This window comes from Equus quagga, unplaced genomic scaffold (genome assembly GCF_021613505.1).
Source record: "Equus quagga isolate Etosha38 unplaced genomic scaffold, UCLA_HA_Equagga_1.0 73442_RagTag, whole genome shotgun sequence".
Classification (NCBI taxonomy): Eukaryota; Metazoa; Chordata; class Mammalia; order Perissodactyla; family Equidae; genus Equus; species Equus quagga.
This window is the reverse complement of record NW_025802777.1, coordinates 13,547,826-13,564,765: the sequence shown is the minus strand read 5'-3', so window position 1 is coordinate 13,564,765 and position 16,940 is coordinate 13,547,826. Positions and strand designations below refer to the sequence as shown.

At 40.5% G+C, this 16,940-nt stretch overlaps 1 protein-coding gene across 4 annotated transcripts; it reads right to left on the bottom strand.

Annotated features, from left to right (window-relative positions):
- Positions 1 to 5,986: 5,986 nt before the first annotated feature.
- On the bottom strand, positions 5,987 to 16,792 carry LOC124234286 (RWD domain-containing protein 2B-like). 4 transcript variants are annotated; one of them, XM_046651569.1, is made up of 8 exons: positions 16,661 to 16,767; positions 15,258 to 15,395; positions 14,458 to 14,594; positions 13,174 to 13,348; positions 7,708 to 7,932; positions 7,560 to 7,627; positions 7,073 to 7,435; positions 5,987 to 6,455 (listed from the first exon to the last, which is right to left on the bottom strand). In XM_046651569.1, the coding sequence occupies exons 5-8, from the start codon at positions 7,912 to 7,914 to the stop codon at positions 6,221 to 6,223; spliced, it is 873 nt and encodes a 290-aa protein (XP_046507525.1). In that variant the 5' UTR covers positions 7,915 to 7,932; positions 13,174 to 13,348; positions 14,458 to 14,594; positions 15,258 to 15,395; positions 16,661 to 16,767; the 3' UTR covers positions 5,987 to 6,220. The 4 variants fall into 4 exon arrangements, with proteins under 4 accessions (XP_046507525.1, XP_046507524.1, XP_046507523.1 ...); XM_046651568.1 differs by lacking the exon at positions 15,258 to 15,395 and having other exon boundaries at positions 16,661 to 16,790; XM_046651567.1 differs by lacking the exons at positions 14,458 to 14,594; positions 15,258 to 15,395 and having other exon boundaries at positions 16,661 to 16,792.
- Between the last annotated feature and the right edge of the window lie 148 nt (positions 16,793 to 16,940).

The window sequence follows — 16,940 nt, the reverse complement described above, 5'->3', positions numbered from 1 at the left end:
GGGTTCACAGGTTTAGATCCCGGGCACAGACCTACACACTGCTCATCAAGCCATGCTGTGGCAGCATCCCACATACAAAGTGGAGGAACACTGCCACAGATGTTAACTCAGTGACAGTGTTCCTCAAGCAAAAAGAGAAAGATTGGTGATAGATGTTAGCTCAGGGTCAATCTTCCTCACCAAATAAAAAGAAGCCATAAGATGTTGCATAAGGATACCCACATGTCATAAAGTACAAAGAAATACACGGGAATAATAAATACTTCAGAGTAGGGCTTAATACTGCCAAGGAACAGGATTGTAAAAAGTACACACGTAAATTTCAACTACACAAGTAAAAGTACACAAGTAAATTTCAACTGCACTGGTAAAGTTTTTTGTTTTTCTTTTTTTCCCTTGCCAAAGCCCCAGTACATAGTGTATATTCTACTTCTTCCATGTAAGCCCCTGCCACAGCATGGCTACTGACAGACAAGTGGTGTGGTTCCACACCAGGAACCAGCCCGGGCCGCCAAAGTGGAGCATGCTGAACTTTAACTGCTAGGCCATGAGGGCTGGCCCATAAAGTTTTATTTCTTAAGCTGGGTGGTAAGATTATGACAGTTCATTGTTTTATTCTTTTTACTTTTTTGTACAAGGTAAATATTTCATAGTAAGGTAAATAGGATGAATGTTACATATCTATTTCACAATAAGATTCTTTTAAAACAAACAAAAAAATATTACAAGGTTACATAATACATTTTAAAATTATCCTGGGAGCAGGCAAAGCCTTCCCAGTCAATGCTCCAAAGACAGAAAACCATAAAAAAAAAAAAAAAAAAAGATGGATGAATTTAAGTATTGTACATTAAATTTAAAAAGTGGGGTTTCTTTCCTATGTCAGAAAAAACAGATAAACTCGGGGAAATATCTGTAACATTAACTAGGAGTTCATACGCTTTCTGTTACAAAAATTCTTACAAAAAAATATTTCGAGCCTGCCTATATAGGTATAAATAAGTAAGGCATAAACGGGCAATTTACTGCAAAAGAAATATAATTGACCAGTACACATATAAAAAATATTGGCCCACACTAAAAGTCCAATGAGGATAACAAAAACAATGTAGATTTTTCATCTATTAAATTGGCAAAATGGTAACCAGTGTTGGTAAAAATCTAGGAAAAAGGAAATTTTAGAAGCATTGCAATTTTCATTTCTCAACCTTTCACCAGTGCAATTTGGCAAGACCAATCCAGAGCTTAAGAATGAATGTCCACTTCTAGAAATCTAACCTGAAGAGATAATAACACATGCTCACAGTAGCTTTGTTGATGAAAAACAAAACAAGACCGAAAAACGTTATGACCTTGTGACCAAAACAATGAATTGCTGAAAGCAATTACCGTATGCTTAGACAACTGAATACAATGCAATCTTTGATAATGTTGTGGGAAAATATTTAATGGCATGAAACGTTTACAATCTATTGTTTTAATAAGAGAAGGCAGATACAAAGCAGCATGTACAGTATGATTTGTTTAAAAATGACCACATATACAGACACGTAAAAATAATACACTAGAAAATAAAACGTAAAATCAAAATTTAATATTGTCTTCTTGGGTGCAAGATAATGGGTGAGCTTTACATCCAGTTACTTCTACGTTTTCCATAATGGTCATCTTTTGTAATAAAAACGTATTACACACATATTTATTTACATATATTTGGGGGGGGGCCAGGCAGGAGAGAACAGATTTACAAAATCCGAAATGCCAAACGCCTCCGGGGGAAAACAAATTAAGCCTCCATTTCAGTAATTCCCTAGTTAAAATCGAGGGACACCCTCACCTCGAAGGCGCCACCTGGGTCCCAGGTAGCATAATTCCTCCAATTCTCCCGGCTGTAGCAACATCAGGGAAAGCCCAAGAGAATGTGGATCAACGTCTTATTATTCAAAAGACAATAAGCCTTAAAAAAAAAAAAACAAAAAAAGCCCACTTACAACTAGGATGCGCAAGCATATACTGGGAGCTTTGGGAAGGAAAAAAAAAGGAGGAAGACTGGCAACAGATGTTAGCTCAGAGGCGAATATTTCCCTGCAAATATATATATATTTGTGTATATATGTATAAAATTTATATATATATGTATAAAATTATATATGCATAAATTTATATATTTATAAAATTTAAACATTTAAAAATATGTATATATATTTATATATATATATATATATATAATTTTTTTTTAAAGCCCATCTGAGCATGAGAGCAGCACCTGGCAGTCCTGCTAGGTCCCCACTTGAAGTGCAAGTCTGTAGTGTAGCACTGGAGCCTGGAGTCAGACCCTTCCCCCCCACAGTCCAATGCAGCGCGACCCGCTGCGGCTAGGCGACCTGACCCGCTGTCCCCTCGCTCGCCTCGCCCCCAGACCCCACCCCCTCGGGCTGGGGCTTCCCGGACAGGCCGGCACAGGAGGGGCGCATGCGTGAAGCGCTGCAGGCTCCTCCCCGCTGTGCTCCTCGGTCGCGTGTGGGGCGGTCGGGTGCTCAGAGATGCCGGGTTGTAGAAGGCCAGGGTTTCCCTCAGCCCCAGAGCGCTCGGGAGCCGCTCGGGACCCGGGTGCGGTAGGTAGCCAAGCACCCGGCTTTCACGCTGAACTGGAATCTTCCCTCGGCCGCCCGGCCCTGCTCCTCGCGGGGTTCCGCCTTGGACAGTTGGTGGGGATGGCAAAGGACATTCAGGCCTACATCCCCCCCGTGACCCGGTGGGATCAAACTGCCAGATTGTGCTTAAGTGGAAGGCTCCTTGTGCCCCTTTGCAGAATTTTCATAAATTCAGTTTGTCCTAAGTAGTTGTAATCATTGTTGCCGGGGGCAGGGGACAGGAAGTAACATACTTGCACCTGTCCTTTAAATGCCCTAAGTCTTGGCTGCCTTCCAGCTTTTCTGGAATTTCACGAATGACATATTCTGTTGAGTTTCCCTGATATCCTGATACAGCTTTCTAAACAACAACAACAAACCTAACAAACACAACTATATCAGCTGTTTTTATATAAGTGCTGAAAGTAAGCAGTTCTATATGGCAGCAGATGCCGTTTATGCTATTAAAGTGCAGATGACAAGACTGACTTTGTTACTCCAAGTTCAACAAATTTGAATTGGTGGGATTAATTTTAGAATTTAAAAAAATTTGTTGAGGGGGCTGGCCCGGTGGCAGAGCAGTTAAGTTCGCACTTCCCGCTTCTCCGTGGCCCGGGGTTCGCCAGTTTGGATCCTGGGTGCAGACGTGGCACCGCTTAGCAAAAAGCCATGCTGTGGTAGGCATCCCACATAGAAGAGGAAGATGGGCATGGATGTTAGCTCAGGGCCAGTCTTCCTCAACAAAAAAGAGGAGGATTGGCAGTAGTTAGCTCAGGGCTAATCTTCCTCAAAAAAAAAAAATTTTGTTTAGTTTTACTTGACTTAATACCACTGTTTGTACAAGAATTACTTTTACAAATAAAAATGGATATGTAGTCAATGTTTCCGGCCCACACTTTTGTTTTCTATAGACCTTTTAACTTTTAAACATAATTTCACGATTTATCACTATTTCTTTATAGATGATTCCAGTTCAAGAGGTATATCAGATTAACATATTGACATATTGTCATTGTGGAATAAATATACATGCAATCATACCGAACAATCTTACACTGAAGGATGTTTGTATATCAAGTATATAATCATTGGTAAAAATCTAACACAGCTATATCGCCTATTCGCCTAACATTTAACTAAAGTCCATAGAGCTTTTATTGTGTCTCTTATATTATACAATGTTGGCAGGACGTTCTAACTTGCTGTTTGCTCTTTTGATGTCAAATACTTCCATCCATTTTTAAGGGAGTTTAGTAATCCTGAGGTTGGAAAAGCTGTACTTCTCTTGCTCACTCTTTTTTTTTTTTTTAATATTTTATTTTATTCCTTTTTCTCCCCAAAGCTCCCCAGTACATAGTTGTATATTCTTTGTCGTGGGTCCTTCTAGTTTTGGCATGTGGGATGCTGCCCCAGCGTGGCTTGATGAGCAGTGCCACGTCCACGCCCAGGATTCGAACCAACGAAACACTGGGCCGCCTGCAGCAGAGCGCGCGAACCTAACCACTCGGCCACGGGGCCAGCCCCTCACTCTGTCTTAATAATCCAATGTTTAAATTTGACAGGTGTGTCTCAGGGAAGAAAACTTATAAAGCTACTTTATTGCCTTCTATGTTTTTATGTTATACTTGAAATCTGTATATTTGTACACAGCGACCTGGGTTTTTTTAAATTAAAATAATGTACAAAGACTGAAAAGTTTTAGCAGTTTAATCCAGCTAAAAGTACATCATGTGGCCTCTTTCGTGGCCTCTACGGATGGCAGATCCCTTGCTCTGTAGGGTATTTCATCCAAATCTGAAAGTGCCTGGAGGAGTGAGAAGCTCTAGATGAATAGCTGGGCCACCTGGCTGTGTGGTGGCAGCTCAGGAAGGACTGGCATTTCCAGGGCAACTGACTGGGCCATCGGGGGGGGCAGCAGGGAGGGAATCTGAGGTATGTAAGGCTCACATCCAACATAGGCGCCGTGCTATAAATGCCATCTGCTTCTTATTTGTGTTTAACCACCTGTATAGTTACGATCTATCCACATTGCCTTGTTAGTTCTACTTTATTCCTTCTGACTTCAGCACAGTACTGCATAATATGCACCATACTGTACTTACGGATTCACTGAGTGATGGGTACACGTGTTGCCTCCAACTTTTTCCTAAGATAAACAAGGCTTTGTGCATTCCTGCAACCCCATAACTCTAACCAAGTCTGACTCTTCAAGGAATACCCAACACGTGGTACCAACCTGAGTGCTAGGAATTAGTAAATATTTAATAAGCACTTCCAGAACTGATTTATGGAGGGCCTCAAAAACCAAGTAGTGTCTTTATTTGACTCTAGGTCAATTTGCTGAAAATCAATGTACAGAAAGCTATTTCCAGAATGAAAAATTTGTAAAATCCAATTTGCCATAAATGAATTCTCTAAATTACCAATATGATGAATTGTTAAGGCCTGTTACAAAGTTTGAGAACTGCTCATACCTCAGCCTTCTGTGAGGTGAGCCCAGGAACAGGGGCAGAGTGTAAGAACACAAAAATACAGATTAACTGCAAACTCTGTTTAGGAAAAACTTCACCTATTTTTGCATCAAATAGGTAGTGCAGATGCAAAACTAAAGCTTTGAAAAAAATCTATTTGGCAAACAAGCTTTCAACTGCTAGTAACAGGCACAGAAATCTCAATAAAACTAGTTTTAGTTAATAATTAGCAGTCTAGAGACAGATAGTGGCTGATGTTCTATCAACAGTGCAACAATCTGGGGACTGACCCCTTTGTGGTTCTCTTGGTCCTTTCCTCCCTCATGGTTGAAAGGATACTGCGGCTCCAGCCATCACTATGGTGTTTGTGGCAGAAAGAGAGAGAAGAGGGGCCATAATTGCAGCTATCATTTAAATTCGGAAAGCAAAAGTGTTCCTGAAGTCCCCTAGCTAGAGCTGTGTCCCGAGGCTACCCCTAGCTATGAGAGAAGTTAGGAGAGTAGGTATTTAGCTTTTCCAGATTCTTTAGTGGAGTTGCAAGGGGTTGCAAGTTGGACAACCAACATTATCTTCCTCAAATATAATTTTCTCTTTAAAAATGGGTAGTTTATATGTCAACAAATTTCTATCAACAATTTTAAGATTATAATTTAAGACTCAGTTCTGGGGGCCGGCTCCGTGGCCGAGTGGTTAAGTTCGTGCGCTCCGCTGTGGCGGCCCGGGGTTCGGATCCTAGGCGCGGACATGGCACCGCTCATCAGGCCACGTTGAGGCGGCGTCCCACATCCCACAACTAGAAGGACCTGCAACTAAGATATACAACTGTGTACGGGGGGGGTTGGGGAGATAAAGCAGAAAAAAAAAAAAAGATTGGCAACAGTTGTTAGCCCAGGTGCCAATCTTTAAAAAAAAAAAAAGACTCAGTTCTGCTTTCAATCACGACATATTTAGTAGATGCATTTCAGCTATACTACTTTCTCGTTTTTCCCCCTACATTCTAGAATTGCAATGTAAAGTAAAGTAAAGTAAAGTGCAATTACTTAATCTTTCAAGAGTGGGGAAAAAAACCAAAGGCCAACAGTGACAAATATTTTCAACAACTACTCCTCTGCTCAGTCATTGTCCTTCCACACCAAAGAACATCTGGAAAACATCGCCACATCCTTTGGCATTTAAAAACTGATAAAGCTGACCAAAGTCCATGTGGTTTCCTCTGGCTCCACTAACACTGAACACTTTTTCTTCAAAAATTGAAAATTTTCTTTGTCTTTCCAGTTCCTCATTTGAACCATCAAAAGGAATATCTTCTCGGTGGCGAATTAAAATTTTCTTCCAGTTTAATTTTCTGAGTCTGAAAAGAAATTTTCAAATAGAAATTTTGAAAAATGTGTTGTGTATCCTAGAGTACTGAAAATAGAAGTTATAAAATGGGTTTACCAATGCCATTTCCTAGAAGTAAAGAAATCTACTGTTATCTCACAAGGATTGATTCTAATCAGACATGATTCTGGTCTTAATTCCATCCCCAATCTCATTTATTGCCATTATTACATCCTCGTATTAGCATTTTAGAAATGTGGAAATTGCTGAACCTCAAACTCCTGAAGGGACTTCTCAGAAACTCATTTAGGATATCAGTAGAGAAATGGAAAGATGAGAAATCCCCTTGTTTCACACAGCTTATAGCATCACTAAGATGAAAGAAGAATCAGATCCATGGAAATGGAGGGGATGGTAGACAGCATCCTGAGCAGGAGCTGGATTTAACATCTATTTACAGAATATCTCGTATGAGCACTGTGTCAGGTGAGGGGAGTGATACTGACATACACGAGTTCTGTTTTATCCACTGACTTGAGACTGAATCCCCATAAGATACACCCCAGGGACGTACTAATTTCTATATCTCTAGCATCTTGTTTAGTACTAAAATTATTGACACAGCATACAAAATATGTGAAAGCAAACCTTGACCAGAATTCTTCACAGGCACTTTGTGGGCCTTCCACACAAACAACACCAGGTTTCCCGGGCATGCTAAACCCAGATAGGGCAAGCTCCCTTGCCCACTCTAGAATATTCTTTCTTTTGCATTTGTTGTAGATGTGATGGCTATAGATCCAGAGTCTCGTGAGAGTGAGATCAACTGGCTGAACTGTACTTTCTGGAGCCAGGGAAGCTGTGGTGTCTCTGCTGATGTAGCCAGAGGCGTGCTCTTTAACCCAGTCTGTGGCATTCAATATACAGACATCTCCGAGAAAATTCTGTTGCAAGTAAGCGGTCAGATCTGAGTTCAGCTGAGTCTGCTGGGATCTACTTAATGATACTGATCTGATGGAAAAGATGTGGGATAAAAAAACCAAATCAGTTTTCTTAGAACAGAAAACAAACTTGAGAATTGCTTTTACTCTCACATTAGTTTTGACCTCTAAAGTTGGCAGTTTCTGTGACATACCGGACAGTAATTTCAGGCACAACTGCAGGGTATTTAAAGGGAAGAATACAGGTCAGAGAAAACGTCACCTGAAAAAAAAGAACAAAGCCCTAAGTGCTGTTTTCAGTCTTGACATAGTTTAATTCTTCCAAAAGCAAAACTGAATTACCATTGCTTCCTCAGATACTTCCAGGTTCATATTGATAGTGAAGTAAACTTTTGAAGATCGTCCCTCCATTGTCCTCTTTTCAATACAGTCTTTCAGTTCTGCTAAAGCCAGCTGGTCATTCACGACAAGCTCATTCTCACCGGGGAACATACTGGCCAGCAGGTCTAACTCAGAGAGCTGGGCCTCTGCCTGCTCAATCTCAATCATTTCCGGATATGTAAGTTTCTAAGGAGGTAAGGAAAAGAGAAACAATTTACAAATACAGTCTTGGGAGCACTCAATAGATCAATATGGGTAGTTATTGAAAATGTATTTGCTAGCTTCATAAAACATGAAATTTAATCAGAGTATCTCCTCATTATTTTACTTTCAGATGTAATATGCTAAGGACCCAAAATATGGCACAATCCAGTGAGAGCCATAAACTCTAATAATGACCAGGCACCAAATTCCTCTGGGTCTAGACAGTTGATCTGGCCTCTTGAGCTACCACAATGAACAATTTCAATGAAGTAAACTAATTAGGTAATCAAAAGCCCTATCAATGATATAGCTAGGAGAGAGGCTACGACTGGTTACCTTGGAAACCTAGAATGAACAGAATAAGTAAGAGAGTTAGCTATGTGGATGGTGAATGATTTTCTCTTAATATTAATGTTTATTAGTTTTTAAAAAGCAGAAGAATGTGACAAAGAGAAAATAAAAGCTAATTATTTCACAGCTCAAGTAACCCATGGTAAGATTAAAAAGAGACAGTACAAGGTTATAAAACTCAAATGGTAGAAGAAGGTTAAAAAATGAAGATATTGTTTCCTACTGATGGTCCCTTCCCCTACCTGCCTAAGTGCCAGATCCAAGGCAAAGAGAGTTTTGGTGTTTCAGAAACAGAAAACAATTTAAGCAGTATATATATCTATATACATATATGGAAATATGTGCTGGTATAATGTGTAAATAATATAAAATCAGAAAACATTTTAAGCATTATACATATATATATGGAAAATATATGCTCGTACAATGTGTACATATGTATAGAGTGAGATATTTAATTAAAATATATCCATAATGGATCATATATATGTATCTTCTTTCCCCTACTCCTATATCGTTTCCCCTCCAAATATATTTCGGAGAGCTATTCTCTGTCAGCACAGAGTGATCTCATTCTTTCTAGAGGTTGACCATCATACTAACACGTAGATATGTCATGATTTATTGCATTCTTTACCTATGGATGGGCACTTGGGTTATTTCCACATTTTTGCTATTATGAACATTTCTATAATGGAAGCTCTTTTTATATATACAGTTTGGTGAACTGTAAATGCTTTGGTTCAAAGATAAGTTTGTAGACATGGCTTGTTGGATCAAGAGGTACATTTTAAATTTTGGTAGATATTGCCAAATTGCCTTCCAGAAAGTTGCCCCACAGAAGTTTAAAATTTTTACATAGTCCCCTCTTTTTTAAAAAAAATTTTTAATACAATCTTTATACAGTGTTCCGTGTCTGTGTGTGCCATTCATGAGTGTTTATTTTTAGGTAGGCAAGCTCATCAATCTTTTCTTTTATAGCTTCTGGACTTTGAATCTTTGTTAGAAAAGTTTCACCACTCCAAAATTACAAAGGTTACTGAGATGCTAATCAAAATATGATTTTTATTTTTAGAATTTAATAAATTGATTTTAACTTCATTTGCAAGAAAAAGTGTGGGGAATTGTGATAAAACATGGAGGCTGGGCACATGTATTTATTTCTCTTTCTCCTTGTGACCTCCACTAAAATGCGAGTAAAGAAATAAATTCTCAAAGACAAAGGGAGAGAAAATAACAGATAAAAGCTTGCAACAAAATTCTGGAAGATGGAAAGGGTTGAATGGGTTTTAACTAACTTAGATTTCAGCTTTCTTACCTCTACTAACTGCTTGGTCATGTCAGTAGGGGAGCTGCAGAACTTCAGAAATTCTTGTAGCTGTCAGCACAAGGTACCTTGGAAAGCAGTGGTGTGGTATGCAGTAGAAAACATGAATTTGTTGAAAGTCTAGAGTCTAGAGTTTAACTAGACTGTAGTTCAGGGTTTCTTAATCTCAGCACTATTGACATTTTTGACCAGATAATTCTGTGTGTGTGTGTGTGTGTGTGTGTGTGTGTGTGTGTGTGTGAATCTCTGTCTTTTAACTATATTATTTAAACATTTATATTTATTGCAATTATTGATATGTTAGGGCTTAAGTCAATCATTTTATTTTGTTTCTTTTCTATGTTTTTCACTTCTTTGTTTTCTTTTCCCTACCTTTTTGTGGGTTGAAACTATTTTGGAATTCAATTTTGATTAATCTGCAATGTTTCTGCATGTATTTCTTTTCATAGCTTTTTAAGTGGTTACTCCAAATACTATATATATGGCTTATCACAATCTACTGGTGTCATATTTTACCAGCGAAGTATAGAAACCTTACGTCACTTTACCTTCCCCCATTTACAATATAATGATCTTTTTATTTTATTTTATTTTTTTAAAGATTTTATTTTTTTCCTTTTTCTCTCCAAAGCCCTCTGGTACACAGTTGTATATTCTTCGTGGTGGGTCCCTCTAGTTGTGGCATGTGGGATGCTGCCTCAGCGTGGTTTGATGAGCAGTGCCACGTCCACGCCCAGGATTCGAACCAATGAAACACTGGGCCTCCTGCAGTGGAGCGTGCGAACTTAACCACTCGGCCACGGGGCCAGCCCCTATAATGATCTTAAAGTTTTCTTCTACATACATTTAGAAACACAACAGTATTATAATTTTTGCTTCAACAATCAAATATAATTTAGAAAACTCAAGAGAAGGAAAGTTTGTTTAATTTACCCATATTTTTTGCTCAGTCATGATATTTCTTCCATAATAATTCCTTTACTGTTTCTTTTCTATCTAGAGAACTTTCTTTAGCCATTCTTTTAGGGTACGTATGCCTTCATCTTAGAATGTCTTGACTTCCCCTTCATTCCTGAAGAATGTTTTCACTGGATGTGGTACTCTGGGTTGATAGTTCTTTACTTTAAGCACTTGAAAAATATGCCTCTTCCTTTTGGCCTCCATAGTGTCTGATGAGAAATACTCTTATTTGAATTGTTTTTCCTTATAGCTCAGGTTCATTTTTTTCTTGCTGCTTTCAAGATTTTTTCTTCGGCCTTAGTTTTCAAAAGTGTGACTATGATGTGTCTTGATGTGGATTTCTTGGAGTTCATCATCCTTGACATTAATGCCTTCTTGAGTCTGTTTATGCCTTTTGACAAATTTGGGAAATTTCAGCCATTATTTCTTCAAGTACTTTTCCAGCTCAGCCCTCTTTCTCCTCTCCTTCTGCGATAACATGAATGTTAGATCTTTTATTATAGTCCCACATGTCCCTAAAACTGTTTGTTTATTTAGTGTCTATTTTCTTTCAGTTGTTCAGATTGGGTAATTTCTGTTGTTGTATCTTCAAGTTTACTGATTCTTTCATCTGTCACTTTCTTTCTGTTACTGAGTCCATCTAAGGTGTTTTTAATTTCGGTTATTGTATTTTTCAGTTCTAACATTTCCATTTGGTTCTTCTTTATATCTTCTATTTCTTTATTGAGGTTCTATGAAAAATATTTGCTTCAAATGTGTTTGTAATTGAACACTGAAAATTTTTATGATATGTTTTAAAATCTTTGTCAGATAAGCCTGCCATCTCTGTCATCCTGGCATTGGCATCTGTTGATTGTTTTTTCTCATTTAGTTTGATATCTTCCTTGTTCTTGGTATAATCAGTGATTTTGGATTGAAACCTGGACATTCTGGGTATTATGTTACAAGACTCTGGATATTATTTAAATCTTCCATTTTTGTATGCTTTTTCTGATAAGGCTCCAGGAGGGAAAGTGGGGGGTGCTGCCTCATTACTGCCAGGTGAGGTAGAAGTCCAGGTTCCCTACCCAGCTTCTGTTGACATCTGAGATGAGTGGATGAGGGGAGGGAGCCCTTCATTATTGCTGGGTGAGGAGGGGGTTCTAGCTCCACTGTAGGTGACTACGGATATCTCCCAGAGGAGTAAGAGTGCCTCATTAGTGGTCTCTATGTGGCCTTCACAACACCACGGTGAGGGGTGGGTTTGTTAATGCTAGGTAGTGGTGAAAGTTATGACTTTCCACTAGTCTTCTCTGAGACCACCCCAGCAGGATGAAGGAGGAGCCCCTTGTTATTGCTGCAGCAGGGTGGGAGGACAGGCTCTCCGTGTGGTCTCACATGGACCTTACATTTGTCTGACACTGACACTGACACTGTGGTGGGGTCCTTGTTATTGCTTGGGGGGTGAGGAAAGCCCTAGGTCCCTAATCAGACTTTTTTTGACATCTCTCTAACAAAGGGTGAGCATTAAGGTACTTATTACAGCTCAGTGAAGGTGAAATCTATGTTCCCTTTGCTGGTGTGGATGGGGCAGAGGCCACAGTGTTTACTGTGGTATTCACCTGACATAGAGCATTTATTATCTAAATGTTTTCTGTCTTGCTGGGCTGCACCTTTCTTGGTACTTGATTAAAGAGAGCGGCCTTTTTGGGGGGCTTAAAAAAACTTTTTAGTCTGTACCCTTGGTGTTTCTGGGTTGCTGCTTCTTCGCTCTCAGGTTTGGGATATTTGAGGCAAAAAGGAATATCCAGGGAAGGGCTCACCATGTCCTTCCTTGAGTCTCAAGGTCCTTAACTAGTCTGACTTCTCTCCACCTTTCAGAGTCTTTTTGTGTTTGTTTTATATATAATGTCCAGAATTCTTAGTCGTACTTTGAAGGAAGAATAGGTAAAACACTTCTACTCTTTTGTCCCAGAAGGAGAAGTGCCCCCAACACAACATTTTTAATTTATCAAGTTAGCATAAAAAGAAAGATAGCTAATGTCTGATAATTACCATAGAGCAAAAAGTTGCTGTAAGGAAAACTGATCTAAAAATTCCAATTCTATGAAACTGACCTAAGGAAAGAGTCAGACAGTGTATACACTTTTGCGTGGAAGGATGTTCATTGCTTATTGTTTATAAGGGAAAAAGGAGAAATGACTTAAACGTTCAGCAATAAAGAGTAGTTAAATAAATATATAGCCAAACAGTAGAATATTATGAGATAGTTTAAAAATGGATATTAACATTGATGTTTATGATATATGGTTACCTAAAAGCAATGATTGTAGAACAATATAAATAACGATGATGCTATAATTCATTTTTATACTATCACGCACACATGAAAAAAGTCAGAAAGAGAATTCACCAAACTCTTAACAGTTGGCTAAATGTGGGTTGAGAGAAAGACTTTCACTTTTTAATTCACATGCTTCTGTATGGTTTTAAGTTTCATGATTACCATATAGTACTTCTAAATTCAGCAAAGAAAAAGAAGGGTTACACTTCCGAGAAGACAAAAAGACCTCAATCCCATTGCTGCAAAGGAAAACATGGCTTACCTTCTCAAAAAGAATTTACTCTGTGAGATCAAATACCAATATTTAGGTTAGTAGAATCCTCATGGAATTCTTTCTCATCTTTCATTAGGGGTTATTGAGCAGCTGCTATAAGTAGAGCTTCATCCTTCATTCCTTCCTGAAGCTTTCTATTTAGTTTGAGGATCAAGACGTCTATCTAATGAGATAGAGAACAATGCAGATAAAAAGGCTAAGTGTTAAATGTCAGTACAGGTATTATCACAGGGATTAAGATGAGAGCATGATCAAAGAAATGGGCCATCAGGAAAGATTTGAGGGAGAGAGAAGGACCTGAGTTCAGCCTTGAAGGAAGGGTAAGACTTAGCCAAATGGAGGAGGAGGCAGTGGGGAGAGAGAAGAAAGGTCTGTGAGGCAGGAAAACACAAGAAAAATAGCCTGGACCTGAACCTGTCCCTTCTTCACAGCCCCAACTACCAAGGCCTATTTCAGGGGCTGATCACTATTTTCTCTTGTGCTGGTTACTTCTGTTTGTCCCCTAAACCCATTCTTGGCCCTTCTATTCCCTGTCCTGGACTCTGGACAGCCAACCTCCACAGCCTACAGCACCCAACTCTTCTGCCTTTCTTGTAGTTGGGTTCAGCCAATGCTCTGTGAGGAAGTGGGAGGATGGGAACAGAAAGAGGCCAAGGTATTTCTTCTCTACTCCTTCCCTGCTTTGGTGGGATTCTGACAATGGCTGTGATGCCCTAAGACCACAACTTCTGCAGGCAGCCCTTCTTCCTCAGCTCCAGCAGACCTTTCAGGCCTAGGGGTAGTCATGGTTCCTTTAAATCGGGCCACACCTCTGTAAACAGCCCCTTTATGAAACAGTCTCTTCAAAGTTTCAAAGTTGAGCGTGTGCCTATTTCCTTCCAGAACCTTGACTCCTCTTACCTGGACTCTGCCTCTAACGGCTCTCCATGAACTCATGCTCCACATTGTCAAGCTGATCGTGTGCAGTGTCTAATAAAGTCTGCCAAGACCAGCAAGAGAGCATCAACTATCTTTTGGGGGAAAAAGTTCACATAACCTGTGATTGGACAACAGTGTTACAGTCTGAGAGGAAGCAGTGGGGCGTGTTAGGTTCCCACAGAAGGAAGGCAACCTTGCTGATGACCCTCACAGTCACTCAGTGGAGCGAATTTATCCCAGTTCACAATCTGCCTGTTAGTTTCACAGACTCAGTAGGACGAAATGCCAGCACATTGAGAGTGGATCCACTCCAAAAAGGCTGCCTTGTATGACCCATTCCATCTAGACACATACCTCTCCCTTTATTCAAGTCATCTTTTTTTCATCCAACACAGTTGGATCATTTCCTTAATATCTGAAAATGGTGTTTGGTCAACAATTTAGCTCATTCATTGTATGGTACTTCTAAAGAGCAATAAAAGTTCCTCCACCTAAAAAGAAATGCAAATTACTCAGAAGTGACAGATCCATAACTGCAACGGGTCTGCTCAAAAACACATCAAGGATTATGGGAATGATTAAATGTGGTGGGGTATGGAATTCATTAGGATTAACTGGACATGAATCAGGAAAATATGAAGCACTCCTGCACATGTTGGACTGTCTCCACAGATCAGTGTACAAATCAATACCAATACATCATTCCTAATTTCAGTGCATTTTCAACAGATGTCTTTAAAACACTGACACCAGACTGTCAATGCCATGCTGGAAAAAAAATACACAAAGAATTTTGTAGTTAAATAAATTTTTGAAATGCTGAATAACACAAAGTTCAACAGGTTTCTTTAGGGTGACTGTGGGTCATCCTATTGTCCTGACTGGTTTAGTATTTATCCTAGACAAAAGTAACCCCATTTCAACAATAATAAACTCTACAGGCACGCTTGTTGTGTGACTTCTAAGTCTTTATTGTCAATAGGCACTGTGAATTTCTAAGAGGAGGGTTTAGTATCTAACTCTCCCAAACTTATCTGACCCCAGAACATTCTTTTCCAGATCTAATGATATTAGCTCTCCTCTCCACAGAACAGGAATCCCTGCTTTGTCCTCCAGCTGCCACAACTTAAGTAAATATTACCAAGGCTACCTACCATCTTGAGTCTGAGTCCTTTTCAAATTTCTGTTAGAGCTGCAAACATTCTTCCCTCCTTTAGACACAGCGTTTTCTTTACTTCATATAATTTTATATCCCGCTCTTTTCACTTGACATTCTAACGTAAGCATTTGCTCTGTTATTAAAAACATCTTCATGAATATTTAAAATTCCTGGACTTATTGGAATTCCATAAATATCTTTCCTAGTCTGATTTGGAATTGAATCTAGGAAACAACTCGTTAGATGGTTATTAGACGAAATGAATTTACTTTGCTTTTTTATTGTAGTGGTTAACGCATGTACTCTGTTACCAGACTGCCAAGCTGTCACTTAGGCACAGCGTGAATTTACACAGGTGGCTTAATTTCTCTGTGCCTCAGTCTCCCCATCTCCAAAATGGGAACGACAGGGTTGCCATGAGGATTAAATGAGGATGTGTGGAAAGTGCTTAAAACAGTGCCTAGCAACAGAATCAGTGCTATAAAAGCGCTTGTTATTATTATTGGTCGTTCACTCAACAAATTCAACGAATTTGTTTCTGGAGCACCTATTGCATGTGAAGCATTGTCCTTGGAACTACGACTATAACAACGAACAAAAGTAACAAAAAATCTCTGCCTTTAAAGAGATTTAATCTAGTGGGAGGAGACCACGAGAACAAAAACCAAATATCTATGTGCAGGGATAACTGTTACAAAGAAGACTGAAGACAAGAAGCAAGTTGGGGCGGGGGAGGGGTCCATTTTACGCAGGGGCGGCCTCTCTGCTAAAGTGACTGTAGGAAAGAGACTTGAAGGCTCTGAAGAAGGAAGCCATGTGCTTCTCTGGCAAAGAGTTTTCCAGGCAAAAGGAACTGCAAGTTCGAAGGCCTTGGGGCAGGAGGGTGCCAGACCTGATGGCTGGAGCAGAGCGAGCCCGCGGCAGGGTTTTAGGAGACGAGGTTAGAGAGGAAAGTGGGGCCGTTTATGTTAGGACTCACAGGCCACGGCCAGGACTTTGGATTTTATCCTGACTGATATGGAACGCCGCTGGAGGAGTTGGACTTATTACGAGGCACACATTTCGAAACCTGAGTGGTTTATCATTCTTTTTCTTTGCAGATTTTATTTTTTAAAGAGCCGAGCCTGTCTGGGCTGCCCAAGTTCTGACACTCAGAAAGGCGCCTGGGCGCACGACACAAGCCCCGCGCGCACTCGCCGTCGCCCCTAACAACTGTCTCGACCTGGGTTGGGGGCGGGGCGCGTAATTCCCCGGCTGTGGGCGGGACCAGAAAAGAAGACACAGGCTCTAACCAATGAGCGGCGGGCAGCGCGTGGGGAGGCGGTGCCGAATGTGGAGCCGGCCGCTGCCGCTGGAGAGACCCCCAGTACAGCTGGGCAGTAGTGCACAGCGACTCACCTGGACCCACGGACCCCCTCGGTGCTGTCACCCCGGGATTCAGGCAGCACTGACAGCTCAGTTCTCATCCGGAAGGAGCCTCAGACTCTAGGACCAGGCAACCTGACGCCTACACACCACTCCGGCAGGGCGGCCCCGTGGAACTGAGCGCGCGCCTCCCGGGAGTGCGCAGGCGCGCTCGCGGGGCCGCGCGTCCCGGAAGCCCGAGAGGCGGCGACCTCTTCGTAGTGGGACGCATCGGACGACTGGAGTTCCCCGGCCCCACTAAGTTCTCACTCGC

Bases quoted from the DNA above. Each gene is read 5' to 3' on its own strand.
- LOC124234286 (XM_046651567.1), bottom strand. From the start codon at position 7,914: ATGATTGAGATTGAGCAGGCAGAGGCCCAGCTCTCTGAGTTAGACCTG. The intron at 7,628-7,707 runs GTAATTCAGTTT...CTTTTTTTTCAG, and splicing joins AAGTATCTGAGGAAGCAATG to GTGACGTTTTCTCTGACCTG. The intron at 6,456-7,072 runs GTTTGCTTTCAC...ATTTCTTTTCAG, and splicing joins TGTGAAGAATTCTGGTCAAG to ACTCAGAAAATTAAACTGGA.